Source organism: Scomber scombrus, chromosome 20, assembly GCF_963691925.1.
Source record: "Scomber scombrus chromosome 20, fScoSco1.1, whole genome shotgun sequence".
Taxonomy (NCBI): Eukaryota; Metazoa; Chordata; class Actinopteri; order Scombriformes; family Scombridae; genus Scomber; species Scomber scombrus.
In genome coordinates, this window is record NC_084989.1 from 18,819,624 (window position 1) to 18,833,278 (window position 13,655).

The 13,655-nt window shown below is 39.9% G+C and overlaps 1 protein-coding gene across 1 annotated transcript in view; it reads right to left on the bottom strand.

Moving 5' to 3' along the window:
* Positions 1–13,655, bottom strand: part of cnksr2a (connector enhancer of kinase suppressor of Ras 2a) — a 44,118-nt gene that overhangs the window by 13,055 nt on the left and 17,408 nt on the right. The window contains exons 4-13 of the mRNA XM_062441846.1: positions 11,578–11,665; positions 11,094–11,135; positions 8,939–9,058; positions 7,829–7,888; positions 7,413–7,481; positions 5,262–5,408; positions 3,651–3,763; positions 3,353–3,507; positions 2,917–3,006; positions 1,924–2,138 (exon numbers count right to left, since the gene is read on the bottom strand). Coding sequence (XP_062297830.1) covers positions 1,924–2,138; positions 2,917–3,006; positions 3,353–3,507; positions 3,651–3,763; positions 5,262–5,408; positions 7,413–7,481; positions 7,829–7,888; positions 8,939–9,058; positions 11,094–11,135; positions 11,578–11,665 — 1,099 coding nt within the window. The remainder of the gene's footprint in view (positions 1–1,923; positions 2,139–2,916; positions 3,007–3,352; positions 3,508–3,650; positions 3,764–5,261; positions 5,409–7,412; positions 7,482–7,828; positions 7,889–8,938; positions 9,059–11,093; positions 11,136–11,577; positions 11,666–13,655) is intronic.

Here is a 13,655-nt window from a genome sequence, read left to right on the forward strand (position 1 = left end):
GGGGCAACAGACCAGCTCTGATGTCACAATACTACACGTCATAGCCTGGAGTTCGGCCACTCACAGCCCAACGCTCAGCAAGACAGATGACACGGGCCCGCCCACACCCACTGACACTCCATCTGCCATCCCAGCATCCGTGCACGCTGTAAACACACACACACGTGCTCGAACACAGGCAATGAAAACATTTTTAATTTCCAAAGAGATGCTGTCAAGATATATAAGGTCACCGCCGGTCAAACTGACTGTCTGGACTGAAGAATGCCACACTCAGACGGACAGGCAGGGCGGGCAGATGTCATGCAAGTGACAGGAGGTAATAACGAGTCAGCATTCACTCAGATCACACTATGGCACTTTTTCATCAGGGGTAAAAGCTTAAATGTCTTCTTCTTTTCACTAGCTGTTAGATACAGTACGAAAACAAATCAAAGAGGAAGCAGATTGGTGGGTTAAGACTTTTGCTATGAAAACGCAACTATGGGGAAAGTCAGAGGAATTACATTACCTTGCTCATATGTCTAGTTTTCCTCTACAATGTAAACATAGTGCAATCTTAAAGCTTGTACCTGCATCTTGAAGTAAAATAATTGTGTTTTTCTATTCAACATCTGTTGTGCTATGAGCAGGGTCGCCAACTTAGGAACTTTGTCACTAGATTTAAGACACCTTTTTTTTCACAAAACCGCCTAGTGACTTTTTGGACAAACCTTAGCTTCTTTCTAAAGAGTTAGCATTGCTGCCCAGTGAGAGAGAAGCACATCTCTCTCTGTGTCTACTCTGTTCAGTCATGGAAAAGAGGCAGAGCAGTACATTATGTCTGCACGGCACCCGACGTAGGAGTGAATGAAATACGCATGTGCCAACAGTGTTGCTAAGGACCAATCATTAATCTGTATAATTTCCTCCTCCTTCATTTTAACAATTTATTTTGATTGTTTTGACCATTGACTTCCCACTCATTATCACACCGAGGTTTAGTTCATTGTCGTTTCCCTGTGAGGGAAAAAATGACTAACTTTTTCTTTGAGTGATCATTTTACATGTAAATACAGTCGAAATCACAGCACAGCTGTTGCCTTTAAATTATGTAAGTGGTGATTTTGTCAGACAACCTTGCGATTATAAAATCTGAATTTCAGCAATGCATAACATCAGCTTGGAAAAGGCTTAGAAGCGAATGCTGGTTAACATGTAGTCTTAATCGGCCACGTTTCAGTTACAGTTTCATACTTGTCCTGTTGTCCAACAATAGAAATAGAAAATATGTAAATGGGAAAAGTTTTATTGCTGCATTAAAATACAGTAGATGTGAGAACAGAGTTGAAAAGAAGGAACTACATGTAAAGGGCTGACACCATCTGGCACTAAGCTTACGCAATGACATAACAAATATGCTACTTTTCGAGCAGCATTAGCTGCTTTTCATTGAACGTAGTCGGCAACAGTGTTTAAGAGCTCATTGTTGTGCTGTCAATCACAAAATGTGGCTGATACTGTGATGTTTTTTCATCTATCTGTTAAAAGAGCGGTTCAACGTTTTGAGAAATATGCAAATGTACTTTGTTGATTAGAGTTAGATGAGAAGATCAGCACCACTCTGAAGTCTGTACTGTGAATATGAAACTGGAGACAGCAGCTGCTTCGGTTAGCTTAGCTTAGCATAAAGACTGGAAACAGGGAAACAGCTAGCCTGACCCCTTCCAAACGAAACAAAACCCACCTGCCAGCACCTAAAGTTCACTAATCAACACTTGCATATGCTGTTCATTTAATGCATACAACAACTTAAAAAACTGAAAAAATTTAGGGAAGTTCAAGATGGCCCCAACTGAAAGGTGAAAGATGTTTTAATTCTTTACACTTTTTAAAGTAACAGTCCTTTGACTTGATGAAGAATAAACTAAAGAAATGACTTACGTGATAAATGGAGGCTGGGTCTCTCGGTGGAGAATCTCTCTGATTTGCCTGGAGGACGTAGTGGGAGGGACTTTGGCTGTGGTGGCTCCGCCTTTTGGCACGTTTGGCCGTGTCATTGGACCGTTTGCCTGGACGAGCTGTGTGCGAGGAGTAATCTTCAGAGCTGGTCCTCTCTTCGCCGCTGGTCAGTCCGACATAACGCATAAGTGATGCTTCTGTGAAATGAATCAACCACAGAACACATTGAAGTAAAATATCGTTATACCAATTAAAGTACGAATGGATCTATAATAACCATCATATTCTGTATTGACATGAACAATAATGCTGTTTTTTGTGAGTATGAAAGTGTGACAGGGAGAACGTGTCCATGCATGTGTGAGCTGAGTTGTGTCCGTGTTTATTGAATTTCCTCAGGGACACACTCTTCCATCTCTTTCTAACCAACTTCCCCTCACCGCTCCACAGGGGAGGAAACTCAGGTTTCGCTACGTCTCTCCACGGTTCCCACCCGGTCCTCCCCTGGTTGCTAGGCAGCAGCAGCCAGTGGAAAATGAGACACCGAGAAGAGCTGCTGTCAGCGTCACCATGGCAACTGTGTGAGTGATTCAGGTGGAGGTCAGGGAGAATAGTCTTTTTTTTTTCCTCTTTCTGCCTCCTCTCATCCCTCCTTTTCTGCCTCCTCCTCTTCACCCCCCCTCTCCTATCTCTCTTCCTCTCTTTGTTTGTCTTTTATTCTTGCTGCCTTTCATTTGCTCTGCCTTTGTGCCAACTGTCTACCTTTTTTTTCTCCGCCCTTCCCTTCTCATCCCCTCTTATTTCGTTTCTCTGTGATGCTAATCACAGAGAGAATTAGAGAAAAGGATGGAGGCTCATTGATCTCCACACACTGATCTCTTCATAATAAGGAGGGATGGGAACGTTTAACAGAATCTAACAGGCTCCTGAGGAGGTGCACACACATAGATATGCACTTCACACGCTGGCACTCACCTCTGCGGCTTTCTCTGTTCAGCTTGGCTGGGTCCTCATAGTCGCCCACCCAGTTACAGTCCACAGGCATTGAGATGGGCCTCAGCCTGCCTACAAGTATACACACACACACACACACACACACACACACACACACACACAATTACAAAAGTTATCATCCCTTTTTATATGCTGATGTGTGATATTTAAGATTTTGCAATAATTTCAAGCTTTTTAAAGGGTCATTCTTGGAGCTCCATCACTTTTAAAACGTATTATCAACGACTTTGAGCTGGAAGTTGGATTCAAAGGCTCGTGATTGGGGTCTTTTTTCTTTTTTTTTAATGTTATTTGGAGAGGCTCAATTCAGCAGAAGCAATTCAAACTCAATCATCCCTCTTTTTCTCTCTCTCTCTCTCTCTCTCTCTCTCTCTCTCTCTCTCTCTCTCGAACGTACCATATGTAGGCGTGGTGCAGTATACAGGCTCCTCCTCATCTCGCCGGTGAGACTCTTGATCCAGGAAGGAATTTGGTGATTCAGAGCGCTTAGCAACACTGACGCCACCATGGTTACGAGATGCCTCATCCCCAGACAAGGTTCCTGTCTCATCTCTATGGCAACAGCAGAGGTAAATTTACTGACAAACAAGTGTACATCAAAGTCAACGCTCCTTCTCCATTTTGTTCTTTCTTGTAATTTAAAAATATTTTCCTTCAGAGTGAAAAAGTTCACACACGAAAACACGCTACAATACCTGGGTGTGTATGGCTCAGCGGGCGGAGGAGGGATGTAAAGGTCCTGTAGGGCCGTGCTTTTGGTGGGTGTGCCTGAAGGTGTAGCCGAACTGCTGCCTGGGCTTCTGGTTGGCTGCAAGGGGCGAAAGTGACAATTGACCCTTCTTAAAATGTTTATCTTTTTCAGGTTTCTGGAATCTTGAGTATCTTGCATTGATTAGAAGTTCATTTAAAGGAAATTTTAAACATATTTTCTCAACTGACCTTAAAATTGGGCTACATGACTACACACATTTCTACCAAAGTGTTTTCACATGAGAGACATTTGTATGAGTGTTTTTATCTGTGTTCTTCACACTAATTTGAAATGGGTGACATCAAATACGTCAATGCACTAATCAACATAGCAACATTTGAATCAAAATCTGATGACAGTTGTTGGGTTGTTTGCGTCTGTTGCCAGGCCAATGTCACTGTCACTCAAACTGGATCAAATTTAAGTGTTTTGAAGAGTTAAGCTCAAAATAGCTCAAAAATGTTCCTGAATGTTAACTTTATCTAATGTTATAGAGAAATATTTCAACTCTGAAAACTACTTTTTAAAGGGCTTTAAAGAATAATTTAGGTTTATTGGTTTATGGCCATCATTTTTTATTGGTAGTAATAGCATTGTACTCAACAAGTTAATTGCTTGGGAACACTGGCGACGTTCCAGACAAAAATGGACGTAGCAAACACAGCCCTTTAACAGCAACAACCAAGGTGAGACAAAAATACAAGAGTGGTGCCCCAAAACAATATAGTAAAGTCAGAAGAGAAGAATTTACAGATTAATTTCATAAAGTAACATTGATGTTTTGATGCAAAAGTTGTGAATTTTTATTTGTTCAAACTATGAAGTAGATGTAAAAGATGCTAAAATACATGTGTGAAGATCTGAATGATAAATCTTTTTTCTGAACTTGCTGGATCCCCATGAGTGTTGGTGCAATCCAAGACTGGCTGCAGGGTAGCCAATGAATGTGCATTATACTATTGTATTTCAGCCTCCAGTACTGAGAGTTGTAGCTGCACACAGTTGCAATCTGGCAAACATTTTTACAACTTAATTGTCTGACTGCTTTTTGCTTTTTCCCCTGGCTGGACAATCTTGTAGTGATATCGCTGTGTTCCCAGATCTCAGTAATTACTTTGGTGACTTCAGCCTTATCTTACAGTAAGCAACAGAAATAATGGCCAAATCTACAAAAATAAGCACCAAGCTATAATAAACCCAAATTAGCATCTTTGAGACTCTGCTAATGCAATCACACAGAAACAGTGACGCAGGGTGGAAGAGTAATGCTGTTTTCCTTTGTGTTTCTTCCTGATTGTCGATAATTAGTGTTAATTGGGGATATACATTTCATAATTTGTGGCAGCTCTGGGTGTGTGTGGAGGGTGCCATCAATTTTCCCTTTCAATTCATTCCAGTTTGTTTCAGCTGGCAAACAAAACCATGCTGAGCCACAGTACCCTGACCTAATTACACGCTTTGGCTGAGGCCGTACTGGGAAAGGGAAGGCAGTGGGGAATTATGTGGGCCAGTGCAGTGCCTTAATAAAGTCTATAAAAGGTAGAGCTGGTCCCACCTGCAGAGCCAGGGGTTTCCAGCGCATGTTCTTCAGCAGCGCCGGGGCGGAACTGAGCGTGCTCTGCGGACGTTTCTTCAGGGTCAGGGACACGACACCTTTATCGGCCCTCAGCGAGCCGACCAGGTTACGTAACTGCCATCCCACCTGTGGACGTGAGAGGATAGAGCATTAAAGACCATTCTGGCAAGATATCATAATCTGGATAATAAACAGTACAATCACAACCTTATTTATATTTTTACATCCAACCTTATTTATAGCATTCACTGTCTATGCAGCCCGTGGTTTGAATTCTGTCCATGTCGTGATTGGATCTTGTTTGTTGAGGCTTCTGTGCAAGGCAAGTGAGTGTGGAGGTGGAAAGTCTATCTATAGAGCTTTCATGTGATGTAACCTGCCCTCAATTTGAAAACAAATGTATCTCATCATACATCTTTCATATTTAGCCACAAATCCATGCCAACACTCTTTGTTTGTAAAGAAAAATCTACTGCGAAAGTGTCTCCACTTTGACTTTTTAGCCACCTGCTATTTGTGGGGAGGTTATTTCTCAGAGGCATCTTAATTATATTCACTGAATTGACCAGAGATCTGATTATATGCAAGAGGGGCAGAGAAGGTGTGGAGGATGTGATTACACTGATTGCGATGCAAGCTGCGTGCACCTGCACCTTGTTAAACTCAGGTCACAATCTGCACTATGGATGTAAACAGAAAGGTCAAAGTTGCTATAACTCCAAATTTGATTGACAAGCAAGGACGATATAACACTAACAACTAATTCATGCTGCTTTATAGGAATCGTTTCTGATGATGCCATCCAGTAATAGTTTAAGACATAAAATAAAAAATTAAGTAATAATAAATTGAGTCTAATTTGTTTTATGCACAAAAGAAGTTAATTTACCTCATTAAAAATCCTTAAATTGCCTCATTTCCCCTAATTGGAAACTCCAGAATCTATGAATATGCAAATATTTTTCATTTCAAAAGTTTAGCTGTCAGACACAAGTTGTCTCCTTCTTCACTGTACAAGTTTATTCTCTGTGTTTGTGCACTGGAGGCTTCAAGTGTCAACATCACACTTTTATAAGATGTATAGTAGTCCGTGACTGGCTTCCAAACTAGCTGTGATATTATAAATCATGGTCGTAAGCACTCGCCTTAAACTCAGATTTTCAATGAGCACAGAGAAACTCTCCTCGTTGAGCAGATGAATGTGAAAACAAACCCTGCACATACATCACTCTGCTCAGTGAAGCTTAAACATCCAACTGTACAAGAAGAAAAACATTATTCCGAGTGGATTTAAGGATTGTTACTTTAAAGATTTTTACATCAGTATTATCTGTAGAAACACAGGCCTATACTGTCAGTTATTTTCCATCAATAGGTCAAATTAAGAAGCAACACTTGCAATCTAGTTCAGGCAATCCTACTTGAGTTGCCGCTCCGCTCACATGCCACACTCTCCTCACTGTAACATATATCTAATGCTCCCTTATAATCATGGCGTTATTAAGTCATCACTGCTCTGCTCACACTTGGCTACCTGCCTGCTGCCACACGAGCTACGCTGGCTTGCTGCCGCTGCCATTCATACAGCATTTCAAAAGCTCCATCTCCACCTCAGCATCCACCTGTAGGCTTTGAGTCTATCTTCCCATAGGAGGGAAATTTTTTATCATTCCCAACACTCCTTGCTGTGAACAATCAATGTTTCCTTGTTGAACAGCGAGGTTAGAGCCTAGATGCCAAACACTGCACTATATTTAAATCATAATCTACTCCGTGTGTTGGCTGACTGAAACATAGTTAAATATACATAGATTTACAATAAATGATCAAAAAACAATAATTCAGATTTCCCTTTAACATGCAGTTTATCCTATCTAGTAAATATATCTTTTTGTCTTCTTTTTTGTTAATTTAAGGAAGATTTAAGCACACAAACATTTATACACATGCACTAAAATCTTATGAATATATATTTCTGTGTGAAGAAACACAAAAAGAGCACACACACACACACACACACACACACACACACACACACACACACACACACAAACATACAAACACACACACACACACACACACACACACACACACAGACATACACACACACACACACACTAAGAAACCCACCACAGTCTGGTGATTGACTTGAATGACTTCATCTCCCGCATGGATCTTCTTACAGCGGTCAGCTGGAGACTACAAAGCAGGAGAGAGGAGAGAGAGAAAGAAGACAGACAACTATGAATTGATCTGAATTTATTGATCCCTGGACTGTAGCGTTTGGAAGTTTTCCAACATACTTAAATAAGCTATAATGTTGCAGTGGGAAAGCCTTGCAGAGTCATCTCTATGTAATCTGATACTCTGTTATGGATCCAAATGTTGTCAGCTTTTACCGATATTCTGAGTAAGGATTGGTTTTCTATACCCTTCAACGCCCCAGGCTTGTGGAGGCAAATCAGCATCACTGGTTTTGTGGGAAGTACTTAATTTGTGTCTCGTGTGAAGTGCTTGTATAAAACATGGGACTGTGAGATTCTTACCCCTTCAGTAGTTCCTGTGATCACATGGAGGCCATCATAGGTTGACTTTATGTACATTCCCTGGAGGACAGAAGGAAATAAAAGCGATCTTTAATTGACTAAAGAAATGACAGACAAAGACACAAAACCCCAGCAGATGAAGAAGAGATTTTTCGCCACTTCGACAACACCTACATCGCATTTAAGGAAAAAAATGCTGCGAATATATTAAACACAAGCAGATTATTGAACACATTTGCCAATTTGACACATACACCGCCAACACAACACATGAAACACTAATGAATATGTCAACCACTCAAGAACACTAAAAACTGGGCTAACTAATGTTTATTGGAATGATCATTGGCGATACACACAGCCTTTTACTTATAACTAGCATTTTTATTAGTTTTGTGTCCCTCATAAAGTTGTATTGTGTTGTTACTCAGTTATGTTGTTTAGTGCAACTTGTGCTGATTCTGTATTTGCAGCTTTAGGTTGTCAAATTGTCAAATGTGTTTCTGAATTTGGGGTTTTACCCAACTGCAGTGTTCTTTCTTTCTTTTTAGATGTGACATGTGCTGTCAAAGTGGTGAAGATCTTCTCTTCATTTGCTTGTGTTTTGTATATTTACTTGCAGTGTGTTGAGCTCTCTCAGCCACCAAATGAAACGTTTTCCTTCAAACTTCCTGACTGAAGATCAAATACATATTTCTAGTTTTGTTTCCTTCAGCTCCGGCAGATGCGAGGCAGTTAGAAACAGCTTTATTTGGTACTGTTTTAGTCACTTTGTTATTGTTGCTTCAATCTCATACCCTGCATTGGCAGGACATGACTGTAATAATAATGATGAAAAGACTTGAAGAAAGTAAAAGAGGGTTGTGCAGTTGGACACCCATTACGATGTAATTGCTAAAGTTTTGACGTTTTTCCTTCAATAGCATAAATACACAAAATATGTAATTACACAAATTGGCCTACATACAATCACAAAAGGGGATACCAGTTTATAACACAATCAAACCAAGCATGCACACACACACACACACACACACACACACACACACACACACACACACACACACACACACACACACACACACACACACACACACACAGAGCCATTACCAGTCCTTCAGAGGTTTTGATGTTGGTGAGGTGAACCAGCTCAAGGTGGGCTGATTGAGAAACCAGCGGGTCTGATGACACACACACAATGTGCTCACACACCTCCGACAGAGTCTTGCACTACAGAGGAAAAAAGAAGAGAGGACAAGTAAGCAGCAGCACACAGAGCTGTTATAACAAACAGGTTCCCCAGTGGTGATTTATTAAGACGACAGAGATGACAATAAGAGAAAAATATGAACAACCTTTACCTCGCATTTATCAAAATTATGACTCTAGGAGTAATAAATCATTTTTGTTTCCCTTCACAAATAATGTTCCTGCTTCTTCTCTTCTTAATCAAATGTTCTGGTTTCGTCTTCACTGAGGAAAACGTATTTGGAGTGTCGCTCACTTATTTGGCCTTTTGTCCAGTGAAGCAGAGTCTGTTGCTTCAGATATCTCTTCAAATCTAAATCCTGTAGCTTAGAATGTAAGCTGCCAGCTTTAACATCGCTGTGGTTTATTTTTGTTCACTGGTGCTTCCTGTAGCATTTTAAAGCATCAGTTCACCCAAAAGAGAAGATATTTTCTCAGCTAGCGTTGGTGTATTTGCTTTATTTTTCACAAAATACAAGTTTTCATTTGTGGGATTCACTGCATTGAAAAATTCACCATCAATATTTATTACCAGAAACAACTGAAGACTTCATGAATAATCCACACAACATGCTGACAACAGTTTTAGGGATCATTTCCCTGGCAGAAATTTTGTAAGAATAAGAAATGTTGACGGTGTGTTTTCTGGATAATCCACAACTGTGGCTCCCAAACTTTTTCAGTCATGCTTCTTTTTGAAAGCTGTATTGGCAGCTCGATAAGCTGAGGAGTGTGATAAGCTTATTCATAGTTTAGATTTTTGCTCAAAGTACATTTCTTGAACTGTTTTCATTTTTGTCTTTGTTAAAATCTGTCCATCTTGTACTATTTGCTGAATAACTCTTGCTAGCATAAGATTGCTCTTGTTTGCTAACACTTTATTTTGCAGGTCCATTAGTTTTATACTAATATTCTGCAAGTTTTTGGGTGTAATTTGCAGGTATGTAATGATTAATCTTCATCTAAAAATGTACAGAAGAGGTGGTGCAAAAAAAAAAGTACTTTACTGTACTACTGTAAGCAGCTAACTCAAGTCGGTATCGTCCAAAGTTACAGTCTGTCAAGTACGAAATTCCCTTTTTTCCATGTAATGAACTTCCACTCTGAGCTGTGACAGAGGGAGACATGTGGGTAGTAAGTTTGTTGATGTAATGCGGCTTTTTCTACTCAAAACCTGCTCACTACTGGAGTATTTTGGGGGTTTGAGTGTTTTGGTACAGATATAACATCTCAGAGCAGGTCTCCAGCTGTTGCCCTTATCCTTTAGACCTCGGCTTGCTTGCTCTGCCTCTGTGCTTAATGAGACATGAAATATGGTTTGTGTCTTTGTTTGTTTGTCTACTGTGTTCGGAAAGAAAAAAACAATAACAAAATGACTTCCAGAGGCCTTGTGACTAAAAGATGGGCATGAACACTGTATTTTCAAGGCTCAGTAGAAGAATGGCTGTGAAAAAAAACATCTGAAGAACATGGCCACATTGAACCGACTAAGCTGACAACAGTTGAAATAAAGAATATAGTATGTGGTTCAGTCACCTTGCCAGTTCCAGCAACAATGTGACTTCTAGATTGTATCCCTCCGCCACAGGGCAGCAAGGATCTTTAAGCTTTGTCAGATATCAGCATCATAATAGCTTCAGCTGAACTTTCGGATACATTTTTGCTCAAAACGAAAGCTGTGGAGTTTGTCCCTCATCTCTTACAGTGTAGTTTAATCCCAGGGGGATCATTTCAATTTTTACAGCTTCAAATGCCCATTTCCACACAGGCCCATCAGTATTGTAGTAAGACAGACTTGAAAAAAACCCGAATCGATCCTTTATTGCACAGGCTAGAAGGTGAATACCTATTTTCTGAAATGTCGAACTATTACTTTAAAACGCTACAGGAGGCACCACTGAGACAGGAGTTTCAATGTCTGAATGGATATGAGGAAATGTGAGGTCTTACAAAAACAGAAAGCTACCCATCAACACAGAGCAAATAAGCGACAGCTGGCTGAGGAAGCAAAACTCACCACATGAAGGATTTTGTTCTCCGTCTCAAACACCGTACAGTCCTGGGGGACAAGGAAAAATTTAATGTGGCGCGAGCAGAGAACATCTTGTCTCACACACGTTCAAAAACACACCGTCTCACCGTTCACACTGTGTACTGTCTGGGCCTCACATTACTGAACCCTACACCTGCACACTCTATGCCCTCGCGGATAAAAATACGCCCACACAAACAGACACGTTTATCTTTTATTTATACACACATCACTCATACAAAAGGACAGACTGTAAACACGTAAATAGCAAAGAATCAAGTCAAGCTCAAGGATGCGGCGAGCAGAGTCTTAGACTGCTGCATCACACCCACACACACATACACCGCTCTTAAGGGGATATGGCAACCCACAGCAGCTCCCCTTTGCCTCACACTTCAAGTGGAGGAGAATAAGAGCTATCAGCCTTCAAAACACACACACACACACACCAACAAACAATTCCACACACCTGCTGTACAATAGTGGTGAGCTCCAGGCAGAGTTGAATGACATTATTTCGGGTTACTGAGTAGTCTGCCACAGCAGCAAAGGGAGACCTGGGAGGAACAGATAACACAGCAGTATGTCTTATAATGTTTCTGCTGCATTCGATAATGTACATAGGAGATGGACAGGGCCATTATTAAAGGGTGGTGGTGTGGGATGGGGGGAAAGGGGGGCAGGGAGGGGGGAATGACACCCGACAGACGTTGTGTGGACACATATTGCACTTAAAAACTGATTCATTCTTGAGTGAATCTGTGACACTGGCCATGCATAAAAATCAGGCAAAATTAAGTTGCATACATAGAATGACAAATATTTAACTTATACTTTACTTAAATTATTATTATATTAATATAATTAATTCATTATTATTAATATAATTAATAATTATTTGCTATGATATTTTAAAATAATTTTGGAAGATGCCTATAGTATTTCTTACATATCAATAGACAGAGATAAGTGTGTAAACAGGTGACCTCATATTAAATGATGTAAACCTCGAAAAAAGAACCTATTTCTAATAAAGAGTGTGATGTTTTTTTCTTTGAAATACGTTATATTGTTACATATGTGTAACTAATGTTTACTTTCATTATCAGTTTATCTATTGATTATTTTTTAGTTTCATAGAATTTTTAGACTTGTTTTTATGACAAACAGTCAAAAAAAATATCCAATTCAGAGCAAGGTAAAGGAAAGAAAAAGTATTTTAAAGATGGAAAAGATGGACTCAACTGATTAATTGATTATCAAAATTGTTAGCGGTTAATTTGCTAAAGATCAACTTATCAATGAATCAACTGAGTGTTCAAGACTGAAAGAAGACTATAAACAGCTCAAACATAATGTCATGAATACAAACTTTATGTTAAATGAAAATCTTTGGATTTTAGGTTTGGGACCTTTCATCCTCATTCACAAAACTGTGCATGATGCCACACATGAATGTAACTGATGCATAACTGATGAACAGTGTATAACAGTGTAAAATATCCCAGTTTGTGGATTTTTCCTTTAATTAATCTCAATGAACTTGAAATGCAACACACATGCACACAAGCCTCATACTGTGTTCCATCTAGACTACAATTAATCAATGATGAATGAAATGGCTATTGTGAACATGTGTATAAAATGTAAATCAATGCAACTAAAGCTTGTTATTCAGTAAAATGTAGAAAAAAAAGTCAAAGGTTATCCTCAGTGGTCATAACTCTGGTGTGAGCAATTAAATAAGATTTAAGCAGTAAAAGTTGGCCTTAGTGCAGTCACAGAAGAGCAAAGATCTCTACTCTTGACATCGGATATCTTTAAAAGATCATTCAGATGATTAAGTGAACAGAATTATCCTTCCTGGGGAGCCTCAACGGTTATACTCCTCCACTGAGAGATGGAGGCAACAGCCCAGGCTAAATAATGATGCTTGTAGTGAAGCAGGTAAATAGGCCATTCTGTACTTTAGCACAAGAGTGCACCAATTTACCCACCACACGCTGACTACGTGTCATTTCAACCGCTCAGAAACAAACAAACAAATGCACTGTTTCAGACCTGGATGTTCTTGTGTGATAAAAAATGGTGTGAAAAGAGTTATTAGACCTTTGTGGATTTATTATGCTGCTTTGTTACCGGCACCATCAATTCCCAATGTCTCTCAAATCATTGCATGAATGCTCAGAGTTTCCACTGCAGTGTTGTCAAGTCTGCTTTTATGAAAACCAATTTCCCTGTGAGAAGAGGGTCTTTAGAGCCATTTTCTGTGCAAACACAATGTTTATAAATGAGGCCCGGGCTGATTTAAACATAACAGACTCAGGTTTTAGCAAGGTGTTAACGATAAGAAATGCGCTGCAGCTAATGGGGTGCTAATGACTGCATTCAGACACAATGACATCAAAACCAAACAGAATTACTAACATGCAAAACATATAAAGGAAGCACTGAACAACAGAAACACATTACTTTGTTTCACTGTTCTAAAGACCCAGATTAAAATTCGGCCACAGCCTCTAGTGTATGATGTATCTGTGGTGTGTG